At 48.9% G+C, this 22310-nt stretch overlaps 1 protein-coding gene across 1 annotated transcript in view; it reads right to left on the bottom strand.

The window, feature by feature from the left end:
* LOC106748052 overlaps positions 1 to 22310 on the bottom strand; it is a gene marked incomplete at its 3' end in the record, with an annotated part of 69047 nt that overhangs the window by 24458 nt on the left and 22279 nt on the right. Inside the window, exon 2 of the mRNA XM_014626237.1 lies at positions 7296 to 8126. Coding sequence (XP_014481723.1) covers positions 7296 to 8126 — 831 coding nt within the window. The remainder of the gene's footprint in view (positions 1 to 7295; positions 8127 to 22310) is intronic.

Below are 22310 nucleotides of genomic sequence, written 5' to 3'. Positions count from 1 at the left end.
ATTAATTAGCCAAATTTCTAAAGTCTTAAAGAGACTTAAACGAAGTTCACCATAATAAAGTGGAGATAAGACCAAACTAACTTTAATTTTGGTTCTCAAGAATAGTGTTTTGAGTAGAGAATTTAACACAAACAGGCTACAAGTCTGCATTTGAATTTACTTATACATTGGTAGCATAACAAGATATAGTCAGATTTACAAATCTAGCTCGAATTTGCAGGAGCGTTACTTTCCCGTGCAGAGTGAGTGGGCTTGCCTTCAAAGCGGGGAAAAATGGTGTAGTTTTCCCAGTCGCAGTTTGAAATTCCTTTAAAACCCGGGGGTTTTCACGGCATGTATATGCGACAAGCAAACGAACTTTCAGTTGTTGCTGCGGCTATTTCAATTCCGGCGAGCTTGTCGATCGTTGATTCTCCCTCCGTGGCCGCTCGTCGCGGCATGATTCTGCAATTACAAAGCGAGCGGACGAGCGAGCCCTTTGGGTACGCACGAGCATAACCCGGAAATCGCCCGGCATCGGGGGGCCCCGATATGCCGGGGTCCGCGAACGTTGACACCTTATTATCGCCGCGCCTCGGGCCGCGATCGTCGGGAAGACATCGGCGCTCTCTGCGCTCTCCGCGCCGCGGCGAAAGTCCCGGGGAGAAAAGAATGGCCCGCTAAACTATATACCGATCGGAAGTCACGCGGAATAATCCCGGCTCGGGCTGTCGCTCTCGAGAGAATCGCGCGCGCGATTCGATCGCGGCATCGGCTACGGTTCAATGAGAGAATGATCCTTTATTCGACCCTTACCTCGGCCTTAACGCCGAAATAAAGAAGCTAGAGAGAGAAACTCGATCGGTACACCTCGACACTTCTTTGGAAATCACAAGCGACCGTTTAATTCTCGCGTGCCTAATGAATTACACCGATATCGTGGAACGAGAACGACCGATGCCATTCTGTAACTTCGGCTTCGTGGATCCCATCGAAAGATGAATCGATAATTGCGTATCGTAATTTGATAGTTTTAACATTAAAATATTCGGAAGAAACAGTAACGGGAAGCATCGGTCGATTAATTTGTACCTTGCAAAAATCACAAGAATACGAGTGAAAACTTATTCGTCATTTTAAAATAAAATAGAATCAGCTTTATTAGAAAGATAAAGAGTATAGTTTACGAAAGAATAATCGCGATGAAAAATTAAATGCACGCAATGAGATGAGGATGATGATTATTTATTAACACTTTGTAAGTAAAAATAATGATTCAAAATAGATAGTATAATAATGACAGTTTTTTCAATAGCGGAGGAGAACGAATTTCAATTCGTAATATCTAAAATTAAAAGGATTCGTAAAAAATACTCGCACGATGTTTCGATACAAAGAAATAATCAGGTCTAAGTATGGATGATCATTCGTACACTGAAAAAGGGATTCGGTAATAATGATTAAAACTTGGTGAATATTTTCCGGCCAAATATTTGATTACTAGAATAAAATAGTTCCGTACACTATATATATATATATATACAATACTGTAGTTCTGTATATTCTGAGAGACGGCTCTACCGCGCGTGCGATTATAAAGTCCAACATCGTTACGCAATCGGAAATTGCGGCGGTACAGGGCGATGAAAAAAAAGGCGGTAAGGTGATAATTCTCACCGCGGGTTGGGATGCGAGATTTATGAGGTCGGAGGTTAAGTTTAATAAAAATGACGCGAGAGATTTTGAGAAGAAGAGGGACGGCGAGAGTACGTGTTGCGCGGTCGGTTCTTTTCCTTCTTCCTCCTCTCATTCGTCCTGCTTCTACTCCCGCGAGAGAGCGGTCCATCCTCGCGGATGAGCACAAACGCCACGCCGTATTACCGAAGAAAGCGACGAAGAATGGGGAACACGAGGAGATCCAATAAACCTACATCGGCGTTCGCGGTATCGTGTTACCCTTGCCTCGACGAGATCGCGCAAAAAAAGTCGTTACAATCGTTACCTTCCCCGCTTTCGAAACCCGATGGAACCTTTCGAAAATACATGCCGTGACTCGCGCGACACTGGCACTTCGGGGGGGGNGGGGGAAGGGGGAGGGGGGGAGAAAAAAAGGGAGCGCTGCGGGCTTTTTTGCGACCGTTGCGAATTATGCGCGACTTCGGAAGACATCGACCGAGCGTAACTTTCGACGCCGCCTTTCGTTTCACGAGACAGGGACAGGTCGTGATAGAAGGATTATCGGGGTGTCCCAGAAACGCCAAACAGTCACGGCTTGGTTGACTAACCGTATCGATAAACAAAACGGACCGATCAATTTTCGCACAGCGTACACTTGATCGGTACACTTGACCGTCGACTTTCTTCGAGTTAAATATCTCGTAAGAAGGACGATATCGGTTTCATGAGATCACGATTATGATAATCTCGACGTTCTGTAGTGATAACGTATTCTCCATTTCTCCGAACGGAAACTATCGATCTGGCGCCACGATGGATTTTCCGGGACGGACGATAACGGAGCATGATTCTTTAACGAGCATTACGATTTCAACGGGTTTCTAACATTTATTTCGCTTTCATTTTACATGCGACATCTGCCGACATTATTTTCAACGTCCTATTCTTACTTTCTAGACGCGATATCTCGTTTTCGGACTTTTATCCATCTGGGTGAGTGCGCCTCGCGAAGCAACGGCATCTTCTCTCTTCCTAGTTTCAAAGCCGCGCATACACGCGCGGATGCGTTGCGTACACACGTGCGTGCGTGCGCTCGCAATCGGCTTCTCCGGTGACTTACGACCGTGCATACTGACGAAGCGCACAGCCGAAGAGAGCATAGTGGTTGGCGGCGGCGGCGGCGGCAGCGGCGGCGGCGTAAAACCGTCATTACCGCCAATTACAATAAATCCCGCGCCGTATTCTCCGCTTATCGTTTTCCGCGCGTCTACGCTGGAGGTGCGGCTTAATCTATAATCCGACGTGAAGGTAACGGAGCGTAGATATACGGGGTGTCCCGGACCACCGCGTCGCGCGAGCGTTAATCGCGGACGTGTACGGACGTCGCGAAAAAGGACAGTTGTCCCGCGAAAGCGTTAATAGTTCTCGAGCCGCGATAAGCGGAAAATTCGAACGAAGCATTCGGGGATACGTTCGACGGATAACGCGAACCTGTTCAACTCGATCAATTTCAGTCACCGTGAGATGTCCAGGGAGGGGGGCAAAAAGATGCAGCACTCGTGACATATCGCGGCCGCTCATCGAACTTTCGATGAGAAGTCCCCTCATTCCGAATGTATCGGCGATCTCGAAGTGCACGCGGCACGGGACACCCCGTACAGGTGTGCGTGCCTCGAAAGAGAGGCTCTCTCGCGAGAAGAACGAGGAGACAGAGGGAGGGGGAGTGGCGAGGGGAGCGGAACAGAGAAGACGCAAAGAGAGAGGAAAGCGGGCGTGTGCAGCGAGCACAACCGACGCGCGGGCAATCATTTTCCGCGGCTACACTTTCACGACTGATGATCGGGTAGCGTTTCAGCGGCGATCGGCACCGGTCTCGCGGCCAGATTTACGCCACCCCACGTAATGTGCGTGTGTGCGTACGCGCGCGCCGCGTGCGTGCCGTGTTCGCGCACTGTGAACGTCAACGAACTAATGCCGGTGTAAACGCAACCACCTTGTGGATACCACACCGTGTTTATTCGCGGAGCCCCGCTACACATCGCCTGGAGACCTCCTCGTCGTCGTCGTCGTGGGCTCGTCTCGAGACAAGTGGAACGTGCTCGCACGCACCCATGGGACTTCCGCGTCTTTCCGCGAGGTGCGTCGGACTGCCCGTTAGAAAAACCGAGTTCCGCTATATGTAGATGGTTACCGATTGCTCTGAATTGCAACCGAACGCCGGCCGGTCGATCGATCGGATTCGCGCGTACCGTCGCACGTCGTGAATCAAGACGCGTTATCTCGATCGGAAATAAACGCCGCGGCAATCGGTCCGCGCGATTCAATTTGGAAAAATGTCCGTGTTTATCGATCGGAGAAATGTCTCACGATGTTGCGTTATTTTGCATCTCGTATGTTTACGTCTAAAATCGATGATTACGGCACGACGTAGAACGAAAATACCAGCAGAACAATATCTTCGAGATCGTATACGTGATAAGATAGTTGCACGTAAATTTGGATATTTCGTACTTGAAGATCGATCTTGACGGCAACATGTAAGATCTACGAGATCTTCACGCGTTTCTTTCGCTTACCCCTTCTTCCACGTTTAGCGCAAGATGCTATGCTAGTTTTAAAATTTCGGAGAAAAAAACATTTTTCCCTGCGAGACCAGTTAGAGCCAACTGAGTTTTAAGCGATTCATGATCATTATAAGCTTGCGTCTGCAGGGAAGGAAATCAGTCGGATCTGTTGGAACTGAAACGCCCCACTTCGAACCACCCATTGTGAGAGAACATTTCGAGAGGTCATTTTCGAGATTATTTTTGACCGCACAATGAGAACTCGCGACCGGGAAGTGAGCGAATTGGCGTGAGATTTCGGCAGGAAGCTAGGCACACGATCGAATAACCTCGCTCAGTCCTCTCTCCGGAGAGAGAACCCGGCGTGGTCGCCGGCGATGCACGCCGTCCGCGTGGAGTGCACGTGGTGACTCTCGGGCGACCGCGCAACCAGCCGTGGTCCAGATAGATCACGTCCGATATAATTAATGAGCACGACCCGCAATTCCCATACACACCTCCGTCTCGCCGGGTCCGCCCTAACAAGTACCTCGGCGAACCCGGTCTAACCTAGGCTAACCCGCGGAGCCATGAAGCCGAACTCCGTCCGCGCGGAGGCGCACTATGTAGGTATCTGGGTGAGAGAGACCGCGTTTTCCTGCTCGCGATTCCTCCCGGCAAAAATCGGCAATTACGATGCGATCGTGCGCGATCGTTGGCTATACGGACTCGTTGGCGGATAACTCGCCGTCGCACGGTAATTCCCAATATTAATCGAAAATAAGATAGCAATGGAAGAAACGGGTGTACCTAATTACCGGCATATAAATACTTTTAACACACTAATCTTAATAATGTTTTTTTGGTATTATTCCTACGATCACCTAGGAAGGTATAAGAATCCGTACGTGCAAGCATTAATTAATGTTAATGCTCTAATACGTAGTAAATTGTCTCAAGACAATAGTATTATACAAAAATTGTAAAAAAAATTTTTTTCAAAAAAATATTTGTCATGATTCCAGTGGATCTTAATTTCTCGCGAGTTATGTGTCAATAAGGATGAGCGATCGCTTTATAAGGACGGTATTAATGCGGATAAGACAAGTGACTTTAGTTCCATGCGATGTGCATTAATGTGAATAAGTCAAGTGGCGCGGGGGCATGTCTCTGGACGAGGTCGTGCAGAGAAAGTCGAGATGCTTAAACTTTCAATCAGGATGTCATAAGCGTTAGGCGAAGTAACGCTCCGTATCCGATATATATGCCGAGTCATGTTTCCCCGCACGAATTGTCATCGGCGAGACGCGATCGATAAAGGAGACAAATCCTGCGCGTTACACGCCCACGCCAAATTCCACGCGGCGCACCGCGATCGGAGCTGAACGGGGCCGATATCACGCGACCGTGTGGCACAATCGATGTGTATACATGCATCGATAATGACGCTACTCTCTTTCTCCACTCCGAGACTTGCCGGCGTTTCTTTCGTTATTCAGCACGCGAGCTGCTGCTCTTCACGCGATATTCTCCGAGACAAGTCGCGGATGTGTGAAGTCGCGAAGTCATGATGGAATTCGGTGAATATATTTCGATTATTTAACGTATGAAAATTTTACCAACGATAAAACGTGAACGATTTTTATTCCTCTGTTATGCAAATAATATAGTCGAACAATGGAGATAAGAAATACAGCTAAATACAGGCAAAATTTCGCCGTAAATTGACGAGCTGTGTATCAGTTTCAATGAAATGTTCAAAATTAGATGTTTGTATAACTCTCATATGTAATATGTTAAATTTTGTAAAACCATGAACACAATCATCAGATACACGGTTGCATCGAGCTAAGTGGAATGTTAATTATTTCACTTGGCGTTAACCTCTTGATATCATTGTTTTCTTGAGATTGCAAGATTAAATTGGTGTACAGCTTAGAATTAATGTTTAATATGATAAATTTAATTTGATATAATAATCTTCTCTCAGAAACAATTTTTTTTAATATTAAAAAAAAAACGGTTATTCGCGTGCACTTGGCTCCTTTTTTACCTATTTATGAAACGAATAATTTTTTTAATTTTTTAACTAACGCGGCAAAAATCTACTGAGCAACACATCGCAGCGACTTTCACGAGAAATTCTACGCACGCTGTTAGATATTCGATAAAATGCGCGTTGAATCGGACACCACGGCCTCGCGAGAGCGTTCGCGAGGGAACGATCGCCGGTATAAATCATAACGGTGGAAAATGAAGCGCCGTAAATCACAGCGAAGAAAAACGCGAGTGCGCCGTATTTCTTCCTATCCGTGGAAATTACGTTTTAATCATTGCTAGTAGCGCATTAAGAGTAAGAGCATAAATTACGAACGGGGAAGCCTTCCTTTGCCTATAGCCGGTATATGTGTTGCAATTTGCTTTACTGCCGCGCGCGCGGTTACCGTACTTGTGGTTTGTATTCAAATGGACATTGTTCGTTCCTTTTAAACGCGTATAACGCGTTTCGCGACGGCGCCGTTAATCTCGACGCGAGACTTTAGTCGCCGAACAACAGGCAGAATTCGATTTATCGAGCACGGGCATCAAGCAGATTTAATATCATCTGCGACCGTAAACTTTCGTTGTCTGTCCATTATGAAAGTTCATGCCGGCGAAACAATAGCGGCGGCCGGTATCGACGCGGTCGTGACGTTTCTAAATCCGCGTCACTTCGCCTTCCTTCCTTCCTTCCTTCCTTTTAATTCATGGATTTCAACGACAACTTGCGAGATCGATATTTCACTTTTGAATCCGCTAAAACCTTATCACATTATCGCGGCGAAATAAATCGCGACGATCATTGCCTGTCGGTGATTGCAAAAATGATCTCTCTTATCGTTTGTCAATTTATACGAGAAAAAAGAATTAGCTCCCACAGACAAAAACTAGCTGTCCATGTAATAGAAGTGAAATTTCGTTAATTTGGCTAATTTCCTTTGTCCCTATTTATCAGCCCCTTCACAGCTAAAAATGAAGTCTAATTAACTAAATTTCAATTGTATTATACGGACAGCTAATTCCTTTAGGGATCTCGATACTTGTAAGATGACTCACCCCGGAAAAGGCAGGAACCGGCAACGTTGCCCCTTCGTCGCCGTCAACGACGGACGGTTTCTCCGCGACGATCGCGATCGATTCCGCGTCGAGATCTGTCGCGGTTTCGGTCGTTTCCGCTATCAGCGTGTCGCTCGAGTCGCACTTGTTCAAGTTCGTGTCTTCCGTCGTCAACGTCTCGAGCGAGACCGCGTCGTTCTTCTTCTTCGCGTGGTCGCGGAATCGCTCCGCCGGCTCCTTGATCTTCTCATCGCATTGCTCCTTGGCGTCCTCGTACAGGGACGTCCGGCTTCTGTTAAGATCGGTTTTGCGATCCTCCTCCAATAGCCTGGCGAGAGCCTCGTCCGCAGTCCCGTCGAGGTTCTCGCCCTTGGAGAGACTCGCTCCGAGCGTTTCAGGCGGCGGATCTTCGACGGGTTCGCGAGTCTGCTCGAGCCTCTCCTCGGAGAACTCCGTGTACCTCTCCGCGGACTCGTCGTCCCGATCCTCGCGATTGCTCGCGCACGGCGGTGCTACGTCCTCCAAGTACCACGAAGTGCAGTTCTCCTGACGTCGCTTCTCCGCGATGCTCTCGTCGCCTTTAGACAGAGCGCCCTTGCACTTCCTCAGGTAGCTCTTCACCTTCTTCGTCTTGCTCTTCCTGGTCTCTTGGCTGCGCGGCAACGTGTTATCGCCGGTATCCGCGGAGATGACCTCCGCAGTCTTCTCGGGCTCCTGAGGCCCCGCTTTCGAGGCCTTGGACTCGTCGTCGAAGCCGCACGGATCTTGCTGATCGCTGGCCAACGTCCAGGTCTCCTCCTTCTCCGGCGGCCGGCGATCTGCCGGTATCACCTGTGACACGACAATCGATTCGACACGTGAAACAATATATCGTATTGTATCGTCGATAGAAAATTAGTTTCGACGTCGAACATACCTTTTGAACACAAAAATAGTCACAAGCATTTTTCTAGCAAATGCTACTATAGTATTGGTAATAATAACCTTACATGCATGCTGCTGCTACTATAAAATACGTTTGACGCCAAAATCAGCTGTCATTTTCCACAAGTAGATATACGAACGATCAAGTTTACGCGGGTCGCTAATTGCAAATCGCTCGCGCACTCTCTCCGCTGCTCCGACGATCGCGTTTTCCGTCATACTGGCTAAATCGCCATAACTCTCCGCCGACACGCCGTAAATCCGGCGGGTCGGCCGTTGAGAAGGCCGTGGTGGCGGAAATTCCCCTCACAATAGGCTCACGTTTTGCGACTGATTAATTTGCATAATCGGCGGTGGGAAAATCTTGCGCGGAACCGGTGGTTGTGAGAGAGCGCGATAAAAATCGCGTCGAAGGCAAGGTGAACGATTGCGGCGCGACCGGTCACTCGATCGCTTTCGCAACGGCCGAGATCGGTTAGGTAGCGATTGGGCGCAACCGTAGAGCACGGCGTAAAACAATGGGCTTACCAGTAAATATCGACGACGACGGCGCCGTCGCCGCGGCTAATATCAACCCCGTGCGGCGCATAACGATGATATTTTACGCGCCGCGGCTACGTGAAGCGTGCGCCCATAAGACCGCCGTGAATACAACTTCCTCCCGTAATATCTCCGATTTCATAATGCGCGGACCTTTCTCGCGGTTTCCTGCTCTCTGAAATACGGCGATGCGCCGCTCCCGCGGACGTGAGTCATCGCGCGAAACGCAACGTAGCAAAGCTACCTCTCCTCCACCTGCATCCGCGCGAGGGCGAGTCCGGAGAGATGGGATCGTACCCCTCGAAACATACGGCCAATAAGAATCGCGCGAGGAAACAAGTGAACGCGTAATAGGACAGATGTATACGGGACACAATGAAAAGAGATGTCGGCGAAACGCTAATACCACCTCGTGCGCGGGGGGACCGGACTTGACAATTTTACAGACAGAACGTTGATTCTTTTCCAAGTTTACCATCTTATCGATCGTGTGGGATTATAAATGCTTTTACACGGTGGAAGCACGCGCTCAAATAAATTGGAGTATTGCTCGATGCGCGAGGAGAACGATTGAGAATTTCTAGACTGACATCTCCGGCTGTCAGTTGGCGTAAGAAGTATTTATCTGATACAGAAACCCTGCAGTTTGTACATACCGAATGTGTCAGTCGGACAAATTTCAAAGAACGTCTGCGTAAGAAACGGACGAGATAGAGTTTCGTTCAAGGGTATTTCTAAGGGAAAACAATTGCGACAGTTTTATTCTTTGGTTGCTAGACAGAAGTGAATACAACCGTCCGATAACTAAAGCTGAAAAAATGCATGAAATTTCTACCACAGGGCTTATCAAATTCGTCATCGGCATCCCCTTGAAAAGGCCACCGTGACTCTCGAAGCGGACTCACCACAAGCGTGCGTGCACGCGTAATTAACCGTTTTTCACGATCGCGCGCTGCAGTCTCTCTCTCGCAGATGCGGAACGATCGCGCACGCCATTGTCAAGGTTTCGCGATCCCATCTCCCGGCTTCCATATAAACGCGCGAAAGCAGCAGACGGATATCCCCTGCCTGCGAATAAATCCTTGCGGCCTGGCGGAGTTTGCATGTTTTTGCGACGGGCAAAAATAACCCGCTCCGCGGCGGATCGACAGCGGCCGGAGCTGGTTTTGTATCGTCTCCCCTCCCTCCCCCCCGGCCCGGCGAGATTGAATCTCCGCGATGACGCGATAGCGAGAGATGAGGCGTGGGAGCCGCCGAGCCGGGCTAATCTCTCTCGAGCAGCTCTCGTTCGTAGAGCGCGTGTCTCCTCCGCCGCCGGCCGCGCTCTTATGCCATCAAGAGGGAAAGTTCCCTCCTCGAGTTGGCCGCCGTTCTTCGCGTGGCTCGCGCGTCGCGCGCCGGAAAAGTATGCGCGAGGATATATCGCGGGCATAACAGGCCGAGGCTGTTTATTGTGCGGCGCAAAACGACAGCGAAAACAACGGTCGCCGTGCCGGTTATCCTTTCTCGCTCTCTTCTTACTCTCTTTCTCTCAGCGCGATCGAGAGCGTACGTTTAGTGCCTTAATCAAATTATTAACCGTGCCCGGTGCTTTCCCCTCCCTCGTAAATTTTACTCTCGTTTCCCGTGGCGCGACCGTTAGGTACTTTATTACAATGAGATCCGAACCTATTAGAGAGACTTGAAACAACCGGACGTTGGCTGGACGGTTAAATGAGTCGATCGGTCCGTGCTAACCGCCTCAGCAGCCAATAATAATTACTCTTTTCTCCATGCGGCCCGACTATACACACACTCGTGGTACGTCATAATTCATTTTCTTTCTCGATACGTGAAATCGGGCTGCGTCGCTTTCCGATCGGGCGGAATCGGCCGGCGTGGTGTGCCGTAGCGCTTGAACTATGAACAGGAGATGTACGTATGTAACTTTGCGCGATACGTGTATCGCGGCTGTGTGTTCCGCAGCGCGGAACCCGCCGAGGAAAACGGTCGTTTGTAGCCTACGGTAGTCCCGGTAACGAGAAGTCCGACGGTCGTCAATGCGAGGGCTTATAAATGGCCGCGGTGGTACGTATGTACGATTACTGCGCAACATCGAGGTAAGGGTGCAGCGACGTTGAACGCGGATAATTACGCAACCGGTACCCGGGCGCACAATGAAATATCATGTCATCGTCGAGCATTACGAAACACGCTTCTACGAGAGGCACTTAACCCTCGGATCGGCGATGCGTCGGGCGATCACGTGCGGATTCATTAACGCCGCATCTTCTTATTGGAATTCAGTTATCTCAGCCATTTCGCGCGTCAATGAGCCGCTCTCTCGAGGAGACGAACGGATGACTAAGATAAACAAAACTCCCGTCAATTATCGGATATTGTGCATCCTGACGTCTTCTCGGCGCACAAAGGCGAAAACGTGCGAAAAGTTATTTTTGCCACGACCGGAGAGAGAGAGATTTTTATATATTCGGAGTATTACGCGATCGAAGCCGTGAAATTTCCAGATCTCGTTATTCTTCGGATATTTTGTTAGATCTCGTCGCGAAATGTCGACACTTCAAGTACGAATAGAAAAATAATTTTGCAGTTGTAACGGAATCGCACATCGTTGCTGCCGCATATTCGTTGCGACAGCGATAAAATTTCATCGGCGTAATCAAATTAACAAATTATTCGTAATTAGAACAGAAACAGTTTTGTTACCAGGATAGAAAATATTCAGCGTTGAGTGAATCTGTCCTTAGAGCCAGTTAATTTGCTGTTAGGGCAGAGTAGTGTTTTCTTACGTTTGTTAATTCGTCCTCACAGCAAAATAATGTGTAGACTTGGCAAAATAATCCAGCGAATGGCGATTACTCTTAACAAATCGTTTTGCTGTTCGCATAATAACTGACACAGATTTTGCTGTGCCAGCAAATTATTTTTCCCCGTGCACGGCAAAGTTCTGCGTGTGATTTCGGAGACAATTTCCAAACAGGACTCGCAAAATAAACCAGAAACACATAATACACCCGACTATTAATCCAGCGTGATGACGACGCCGCAAAAAGATTCGCGCAACGACCGGAGCATGCGAAACAAGAAGGCGCATTCCGTCGCTATATAGTCATCAATTACGGATTGCGATGGAAGACGAGCGCCCTGCTACGATTCGCGCGCAAAATAATAAATAATCTCTATTACACGCGCGCACAATAAATCAATGCCTATCTCGACTAGGCGCGCGCGCAAAGGCGCATCCTCGAGAGGCCCGGAACTCGCCTCTCCGCCGCGTTGAGAAGAAGGAGTCTTTGACAGGATGCGCCGAATCGCAGCGAAAAGGCGCGCGCGCAATTAATCTTCCGTATCCTCTCGCATTACGCGCGCGAGTCGTCGTTGGCGCGATATCGGCAACAATGTTAATTAGTTCGTGGGATAATTTATACCGGCGGTATCGGCTTCGGAAGCGAAGCGGATTATACCATAGGAAAGGGTAGAGAGCGGAGGCGCGGAGACGTTGGACGTAAATCACGGGCGAGACGCAACGTATGGAGAAACCCGGGCTTTCCTCCTCGTCTCGCTCGAGAGCATCGCGCCGGTTAAATATTGAATGAAGATCCCGCGTGCGCGCGCTCGCCCATCTTCGTGTACCAATGTATGTGCGCATGTGTGTGTGTGTGTGTGTACGAGTGTGTACACCGAACACGACCAGCATGCCGGACGATCAGCCTCCTGGTCGGTGTTACCGGTCAACGAAGCATACCAAGGCGATAGCACCCACTTTATTACGGCGACCGTAAGTATGGGCGACGTATTTATCGGGCAGTGATTCGCACCGCTTACCTATCCCAACTAGAAACTCACGGGAAAATTACGAGCCTAACCTGGACCGGTGAGTGGCCAGCGTGAGGAACACACACATACGTATATATATACACACAAATATTGGGGGGGGGATGTGGTGCCCACCAAAGTAATATGTTGACTCCAAAGTGTCAAAGCTTCGATAGCCGTTCGATAAGGTGCGATTTCTTGTTAATGGAAAGTGAGTTTTCGTTCGTTGGTCACGCTAAGGAGATGCGAGACGGTCTTGTGGCAATGAGTCCTGAAGGATCGCGTTCCAATTCTAGAAGAAATCTTGTGTCAAATGTTTCGAAAAAAAGGAAAGGAGACTCGAGAGAGAGAGNGGGGGGGGGGGGAGAGCTTTGAAATAAAGAATAATGAATTTCGCACTACACCCATTCGTGAATTTTTCCACCGGGGAAAATCTCGCCGATCTAGAAAAGCAATATGACTGGGCGAGGTGAGACGAATAAATCTTGATGCAACCCTTGGAAGAAATCGGGGCGGTTTGATAAATTCGCGCCATATCTATACGGGTTATCTTCACTTTTCCATAAGCGGCGAAGCATCAACCTCCTGGCGTCGTTAAAATCGCGTCTGGCGCTCGTCCAACGATCGATAAAGCTCCATTATAAGTAACTTCGCGAGTGGCACAGAATTTCATTCACGAAACACGTACTAGACGATGTTATTACAGAGCGAACGGATTGGCACGAATAACGCGGCGACCGGAGTCAAAGTTCGTCGTATCTCTGATTGATCTAAATCGCGCGAATGCCGGTCTAACGGTTCGTAAAACTCTATATTTATCCAGCAACTGTTTATATCAACAAGTTGTCATTGTAGATCTTAATTTAAATCCACCTGGCGTTACAGGAATACAAATAATAAATAATGACAATAGCCGTGATAAATGGCGATAGAGAGAAAGAGAGAGATCGTGAATTATATTTTACCGTTGATCTAATTGTCGAGAAGCGAACATATTTCCACGATAGATTTTACGTCCAACCTATCTCTCTCCTATCTTTAGCGACAGCTTCAGAGTCCCCTTTCTCGCCGATAGAATTCAATTTCCCGATGCACACGAAACGCGCAATTGTCAGCCCCCGCGTGAATTCGGGTAGCTCCCGCTATTTCCCCGCGTTTGCTACCCCGTAACTTTGCAAGGCCGGGGGAAAAACCTCCTTAGTGCCGTCGTGTGCAGCACGGTGCAGATCTCGCGTGTAAGCCAATAAGGAAAGTTGCACGGCTGAGTTGAGCTAGGTTAGTGAAATGCCCAAGGGCAAGGCGAGCTTTACAAAGCGTCGTTACTCGAGGGAGAAAGACTGCTTTGCTACGTGGTTGGAGGCTCCGACGCGGCTGCTGCGCGTCTGAGAGCCGGGGTTGAAAGTGTGGAACGCACGGGGGTGGCGATCGATGCCCCAGCCCCACCCGTCGGGTGCAACTCGACAGGAGGCAGTGCCCTCGATCCGTTTGCATCCGGCTAGACGATGTTCGCGAGCATCTTTAACTACATGACTTCACACTTTAAAGTTTTACAATATGTATGAAAATATCGCGATGTGAAAAACTACAAATATACCAATTTATATATTCAATCTTATTCAAATGTATATATAAACAAAAAAGTGTACAAAACGGGAGACGTTTGACAGACCAAAGATTACGTATGTATTACGAGTGTTCGCTGTTTAACTACGGTTACATCCTCACACATACATCTTATACCGACAAAAGCGAGGTCTCGGAAGAAGAAGCTGCAAATTACCGATACCCTTGTTTCTTTCCGACCTTTGGCTGTCCGTAAACATTGCCCAATAGGCATAGCTCATATACATCGTATATATCGTGTCGCTACATTATGTTAGCGAAACGTTAGCCGACGTCATCGAATCGTTCCCTTCCTGTGTATTAAGGAATATTTAAAGGAGGGACAGAGAGGGTCGAGCGTCGCGCGAGAGAAGGCAAGCGAAATAGGCTCGGACACGAGTGACAGCGAGAAGAAATCCATATTCCCCAAGCGAAGCACTGCTATTTGTACTCATAAATGCGAGAGGGCGTGGGCCGTAAAAAATATGTTGACAGTACCATTAGGCTGGCACGCCGCTCGGTTGCCCCGTGTATTTACCGAGGCTCGTAAAACCATCGAATTAGTCCGGGAAGCCGAGTAAAAATCAGGAGCGTTTACCTTCCACGGGTTTTAAGAGTCGTTATGCTCCTCGCGCACAGTCCTCCCGCAACTTCCGCGGCTCGTAATTCCGGCGTCTTCTAAAATTACTCCTCTTCGATCGACGTGCGGTGCCAGACACGTCGCAATTACCCGACGAATGCCGTTAACCTTCCCCCCCTCCTTGACAAATAAAATTCGCCGTTCCACGGGTGGTTCGAAATTCCGCGTTCCTGAATTCCGCGCGTCTGTTTACTCCCGGAGCGGGACCGAGCGACGGGACTTAAATAGCTATAACTGCGGGGACGATTATTGATTTCGAGCCGCATCGACCCTCCTTTTACCCTCGCCCGCAGTGCCGGGCAACGGACGGTTCCGTTGGCCTACTTTAAGACCGCGCGAGCAGCACGTCGTGACGTTTTTGCATGCGCGACTGGAGCAGGCTGTCTCTCGCAATTCACCCGACAGTCGGAGGAAAAAATCGGCCCTCGCGTTGACACGCGGAGCGTGTACCGACGTTCGCCGATGTAATAACGCGTGCCTGCCAAGCGCAACCGTCCATTTCCATCGGTTTTATACGCGCCACGTCGTATCGCTGGGTCACGTATCGCGAAATTATGATCTGGAATTTTCGCACGCGCGATCCCGACAGGCCGACGCGTACACATAGGCCAAGGTGAGCGAGCAAATTCCAATTTACAGATCGCGGGCGTGCGATAAGTTTTCCCATTATCCGCGTTTTCCATGGACGCCGCAGCGGTCCGTACGCAACGTCAACTGTAAACTCGCGTTTCTCAAGTTTCACATAAAAGGCATCTTCCTGTCGGAAAGCGGCGGCTCGTGTTTCCTGCCTTCGATCGTACGACGTTGCGATTTGAATACCGGAACGTCATTAAACCATAACGAGAGAAAGAGACAGAGGCCTACCCGTGACGGGCGTGCGAGACGTGCGCGAGGAAAGCCTTACGCGCCTCGCATCGTTCCATTTGCACGCGCGCATAAACCCCGTCCGGGACGACGAGCCTTGCTACGGCACATAATGTGGAATCTGAGCTTGATATCTCCTCGAATACGATCGGAACTTTCTCCGCTTGCCCGATATTTGATAAATTAACGTCCGACGCGTCGTAAGGCGACGGACTTTCGTCCGGGACATTTCTGAAGTCTTATTATGAGATATATGACTTTTCTTCACGGTCGGTAACTCAAATTCGCGATCAAAAGAACCCAGTAGCTATACAATGTTGTGTATTAATGTTATCTCACTTTTCCTACATGGAAAAAAAGAATTAATTCCCGAAGTTAAAAACTAGCTCTTACAGGTAAAAATTAATTGTCCGTATAATACAACTGAAATGGAGTTAATTTAGTCTATTCTTTTCTCCCTGTACCTAGTTTTTGGTTTCCGCAGATAAAAGCTAGGAGTGGTAACTAAATTTCAGTTATATTGTATTACATAAACAATTAATTCCTTTTTTCTGTGTAGGCATAATGAATCGAGAATTTCCATGAATTTTCTCGGTTCTCCCGGTTTTTCAGGTCTGTGGCAATCATTTCTGAATAATCACATATCACGACTGCTAATTATTCTGTGAACTGATAAGGATGCTCCAAAGCAACAGTTATGATGCACGAATATTGAGAAATGATGCACGTAATTCGAAATCTCCGATATCATCATACCTGAAGAATGAGACTCCATTGATACACGGCAGTGTACGAAACATTTCGATCCACGACACTTCGTTTCACGCGCTTCCTCGACCGTTAAGGAACTGCTCGTGGTTGAGAATATGCGCGACATCCGTTTCTATAGAATGAATATCGCGCGCGAGTTGAGCAAACAAGAACGTTTCAACACGACAACGTCGAAAAACGCGCGAAATGGTCACGCTCGTTGGCTCTGACGCGGCGCTGAAGACAGCGTGGGAAAGTGGCGAGGGCGCGGGGTCCTCGGGGCGCACCTCCGCTCCTGCGACTCGCGAGAGACCCGCGGAGAGACGCGAGATCGATTTATTGCCCGTTGTCGGCACTCTTCTGCGAAATGTCGTCGCGATGCCGATGGGGTAGCGAGCGAGCTGGTGCGCGCGATAGAGGAGTAAAAATACGACGTCCCGTCACCCAAACACGCGGATGATTATTTAGCCGGCGAGGCGCGCTCAAATGTCAGGCCGTGAGATAAATCCAGCCGCGGATCGATCGTAACGTGGAGCCCGACGTTAATCGCGTCTACTCGCGGTGCATACACGCGGAAAATCGCTCCACCTGCGAGGATCACGCGGCGCATATATTTCTCCGATTTTTCACCTTCGTCATTTTACAGCGCGAGACTTCGGCTTGCGCCGGATAATGTCAATGACACAGCGAGCGAGCGAGCGCGACGCGCTGAAATGTCGCGGTCGGGTTTTTCGCGGGAAAATCGGCTATGCTAATGGGGCATTTCGTTCGTCGTTACGTGAAGTGTGTCTCGCAAAGTCCATTACACGGATAATTAAAGTCGCGCGGCGAAATCATCGGTACACTTGACGCATTCAATGCAAATCGCCCGGGCCGTTTGAGCAGCGGAACGTGGATAATCCATTAATGCACGTATGAATGTCACTGCGGATCGCATGCACAACTCGTCCGGGTTAAAATCCCTCACCGTCTCGGCGAGAGTCGGTTTTATCGATGACGATAAAGCGCACCGATAGCGCTGAGAAGGCGCGCAGACAATACGGCGACAGGGATGCCGACGACGATGGTGGTGGCTGGCGAGCTCCATTACGTCACATGCGTCGAAATGCCGCGATCGGCCGGAGGTGTACAGGTAATTACCGGAGACGCGAGAAAAGTCCGCGGGGACAGAAAGCCGGGCGCGCGTTGACGCCTGAAATTTAACGCCGGCCGCGCGGTAACGCCTTCTTTCTGTTATGCAAATCCCGCGAACACGATCGGTCTCGCGCGCAGGTAGTATCGCCGGCGGGCGAAACGCGCAAATATGTCCATACGTGCTAACACGCCGAGCAAATACACACCGGTCGCCCGCCTAATCCAAACGAAGCGCGAACGGGGCGCGCAGCCAATGCTGTCGCCATGCGCGATCCCGTCGATCATCATGCGACCTGCTGGTATGCACGGTTACCCAATCGCTAAACGATTGTTAATTGGAAATCGGCCGAGACAACGTCGCCTCGAACGCCTTCGCGCGCGAGAGTCCCGGACGGAATCGCGACGGAATGTCGACCTGATTTCCAGAGACTCGGACTTTATCATGCACATCGGCCATGCTAATGTGGTTTCAATTAGAGCGCGCGTTGCCTATGCAAACTGACGTGCTTTTAATTAGATCGGCTGGCCCCCGGGAATATTTCTCTATCACCATATCGGTCTGTTCTGTACCATTGAAAAAGCTAGGCGCGATTTTGTTCGCGCGATACGTAACGAACGTATGCATTTTTGATCTTCGCGAAGTACCGCGGAAAGGTAAATAATTCTCGTGTACCGCCGACACGACACTGAATACAGCTACTGTTCTCGAGCTAAGCACGGAGATGGCCCCGAGCTTTCGTTTCATCGGCGGAGAAAGCATGCCACGATGAGACGATACGCGCGCGCCTACGCGTTTTTTTCACGTTGGATCGCACGGCGAGCAAACAACTCGAAATTCCCATTAGCGGCCGATGCTCGTGGTCACCTTCGGCGCATACCGCCGAGAGGAGAGTTCGAAGGCGGATTATACTTGGACGAGGAGAACACGGCGCGCCGAGAGAGTGGAGAGTGTGTGCGCGCGATCGCTGAACATTACTTTTCCGAGGAGACGAGAAAAATTTCGGCGTGGAAGTGGCAACGACTTGTGACATTCGAAGAATCAATCCGGTAACGCTGCTTACGAGCGTATTGACGCTTTCACCGTATTTAAGGGAATTTTTACTGTTTCTAGATCAATTATCCCGTAGTAGAGATTTTAGTTACATATTAAGCCTACGAGAATTTTCGTCGTTCAATGGTCCTTCGAATTCCTTGACGGAATTTGTCAGAGTCCAGGTTTCGATTCGGGATACAAAAAATGCTTTTCCCAATTATAAAATATTGACGCATTAATTTTAACAGTCTTAAGCTTGTGAAATTATAAGGAAAGATAAAACTTTAACTCTTTAGTACGCCGCCTTGCATATTTGCAAAGCTATATGCGTGGGTTTGCACATCTACAAAGCACGTCTTTCAAATGTACTTCGCATTTTTATCGCTAAATGCCACCGTTGTTCAATATTTCAGTATACTTTATGGTCGCGCAAGCGCATGTGGGTTAGATTGGTAGCGTGTCGGTGGTGTTTTCGTTGTATCAATAAAAGAACAATTATATTGTATATGTTCATGTTGTGTTTGTTTTTTATGCAGTATTTAAGGTTTTCTGTTTATGTATCTGAGTTTGAAACAACAAGCTGTGCTTTCGTTGTTTATCTATGCCTTTTTGTTTAAATATACAAACATTAAATATTTGTCAATAAAAGGCCAAATATACGAGAAAGATTTTTAAATATTCCCTGAAATCCTTGACATCATAATTATTTTGAGAAAATGGAAATTTCTACAAAAATATGCGCACTAAAGAATTAATGTCTGTACAAGTCCAAGATGTTACGATGATACTAATTCGATATATCTAAAGATTTGCATTTCAGACTATGTACGACGATGAAATTCATAGAATAATTTATACATAGTTAAAAACGAGATGAATATCACTTATATTCATATTTGTATGAAATTTTTTTTCAAAAGTCCTACTGAAATTATCGATCAATCAATGATTATTATAACACTATTGGCAAAATATGTAGAAAGAGTTAATGCGATGTCACGGTGTCATTAAGTGTGCTTTGGTAAAATCCGCGGAAATGACGGTACGCATTAAATGCAGCATAATTTCCTACGCATCGACCTGCCTCGTTTACCTAAGTGACAAATGGACGGCACTCACAAGCACTTTCGACGTCTCTATTATTCCGGATATGATCTTGCACCCATTGCTTAGTGTTCATTTATCCCCTCGATATCCTACGATGGTTATCGAATAGATCGGGTCTATCAGTTAACAGAAAGTATCGTTAATCTTCTGACATAGTTTGGTGGTCAAGATGGGTTCGTAGAGTGATCTTGCACATTTCGTAAGATTTTTTTATCGCATATGTAACCTTGGAAATGTTCCTGAATTGTCTTGCAAACAACTGTTATTAACTGTTAAACGCTTATTGCGAGCAATAAAAATATATCAGTGTCATTCTTAAGGGTGCGCAAGGTGTTCCGCAATTATTCAGCTTAGTCTTCACCAATAATGGAGATTCTTCTTTAACTTTTATCATTTACAATCGATTTTACACTAATTAAAATATCGAGGCATTAATAAATTCCCCCGTAAGTAATTTTTTCAGAAAAAAATGCTTTACACTGGGGAATTTATCAATGCCTCGATATTTTAATTAGTGCAAAATTGACTGTGAATTATAAAAGTGAAAGAAGAAGTTTCACATGTCGTCTGTCAAGGACGCGAAGCCAAGCTGAAATTCGAGAGACAATGGCTGTGTATTCCAAGCAACCGCGGCTACTAAAAGCAACGGAAATGACACTCAGAGTATCTCTCGGCGCCAGCGGCACAGCGGGCTCTTAATTTCTCTCAAAAAGGCAATTATCCGCGTTTCCGGCCGTCTCACTCTCTCGGTGACTAATGGACCGTCATTATAGCGGTACTCAATGTCTCTATTATTCCCAACTGTACATCCATCTCCGTGCGAAACCGAGCAGCTCGCACCTCGCGATGTACTTTCGCGCTAATCTTTTCGCGGGTCAATGAGTCGCTTTTTATGAGAGCGGCAATTTGTAACCGCGGCTTACGCTTACACCGGTTTGTGTTTCAGAATTTTGACTAATAGCACTCTTAACCCGCGCGGATACGCGTGTTCTTGTTTTTTTTTTTTCAACGTGATCGCGGGAGAAGCGAGAGAAATCGCATATTGTTTTTTGATTAAATATAATCAATAACGGATTTGTGTGAAAAAAAGTATCTCGTAAAAAGATGTTTGCGCGCACGTACGATCGCCAACAGCCGTCCGATACGTCTGGAAATATAACGGACGCCCGTAATCCGTTTGGCGTTACAAGCAACACGGATCTGAAAAGTTCGTGCTCTCGCAGGCGAAACGGCGGGGAGACAAAGAGCCCGGGGGGGGGGGAGGGGGGGGAAGAAAGAAATCGCGAGAAAGAGAGACGCGTTAACACCCGGCCAAACGAGACACGGTACCTTCTTCCGGCGCAGCAGCTTCCAATCGAAATGACTCATCCTGTTCGGCTCGTTAGCCTCTCCTTATCCTCCTGCCTCACCGCCTCCTCCTCCTCCTCCTCCTCCGATACCGTTCCTTACGTCCTTTCTAACCGTCGCGCGGCAGGACGAGAGCGAGTTCGTGACACCCTCCCTCGGTCGATTTATTCCCACGGCGTGTGCATTCGCGACGCGGCTAGGTTTCGCTCATGCGTTTCAGCGGAGCGTACGACGACGACGACGACGAGGATGACGACGTAGACGAAGGGTGGAACGAGGCGGCCGCTCTGAGATCCTCATTGTTCTCGAGCCGTGCGCCCGAGGATACGTGTCCTTGGCGTGGACAGCGCGGCATCCGCCCACCTTCGAACGCATGCACCGGGGGATACCTCGAAACCGACCGAGCGCGGGAATCCGCTCGCTCGCGAGAGCGCCCGTCAAGGTCCCGAGCGGGATTTCACGTTCGAGAGACGCTCCTGACAGACGGACGGTTCCACGTCCGTGAGGAGGAGCACGGCCAAGTTCGTAGCCGGGGTCGCCCCGGGGAAAGACCTCCGCCCTTCTTTCACGGAGAATCGCGAAACGCAATCGCAAAGGTCTCTCTCTCCCTCACGCGCGCGGAGGCAAGAGAGAGAAATCTCTCTCGGCGTGCCCAGATTGAAGAAGAGAGGAAAAGAAACCGGAATAAAAACAGAGAGAAAGGTCGCGGTCGATTGCGAACGTCGGTGCGCGACGCGCCGAGTCAGTCGGCACGACGGCGACGGCGGAGGAGAACGCCGTAGTCGAACGGCACTTCACGTTGGGTACACGACGCACACGCGTACACGAACGAGACCCGATGGGAGCATCGCGCGCCGCGAGATTACTTTGTAATTTTCAGGAAGATTTACACGGCACTTCGGGACGCCCGCGTCGGTGATCCGGCGACGCCGAGAGAGCCGGCGGCCCGCCCCACCTCGCCGAGGAGGTATTCATGTCGGGTCCATCCGAGCACGGCGGGCTGCCCTCCGTGAAATCCGCATAGCCGGGTAACGCAAAACCACCTTCCCGCCGAGCCCAAGTCATTCAAACACTTCACTTCTCTCGCGACTGCAACAGCCGCCCACTTGGCTCAAAAACCGAGCCTCGGCGCCTCGCTCGTCCGAGACGTCGCGAAGACGCGGACCCGCCTGCCATTTCTCCCGGCCACCCCGAGAGAAAGAGAGATCGCACCGCGAAACCCCGACCAACGTCGTCCAGGTCGTTCGCTCGCACCTCC

This window comes from Dinoponera quadriceps, unplaced genomic scaffold (genome assembly GCF_001313825.1).
Source record: "Dinoponera quadriceps isolate SergipeBrazil2010 unplaced genomic scaffold, ASM131382v1 scaffold2255, whole genome shotgun sequence".
NCBI classification, from domain to species: Eukaryota; Metazoa; Arthropoda; class Insecta; order Hymenoptera; family Formicidae; genus Dinoponera; species Dinoponera quadriceps.
This window is presented reverse-complemented; position numbering and strand designations above follow the sequence as displayed.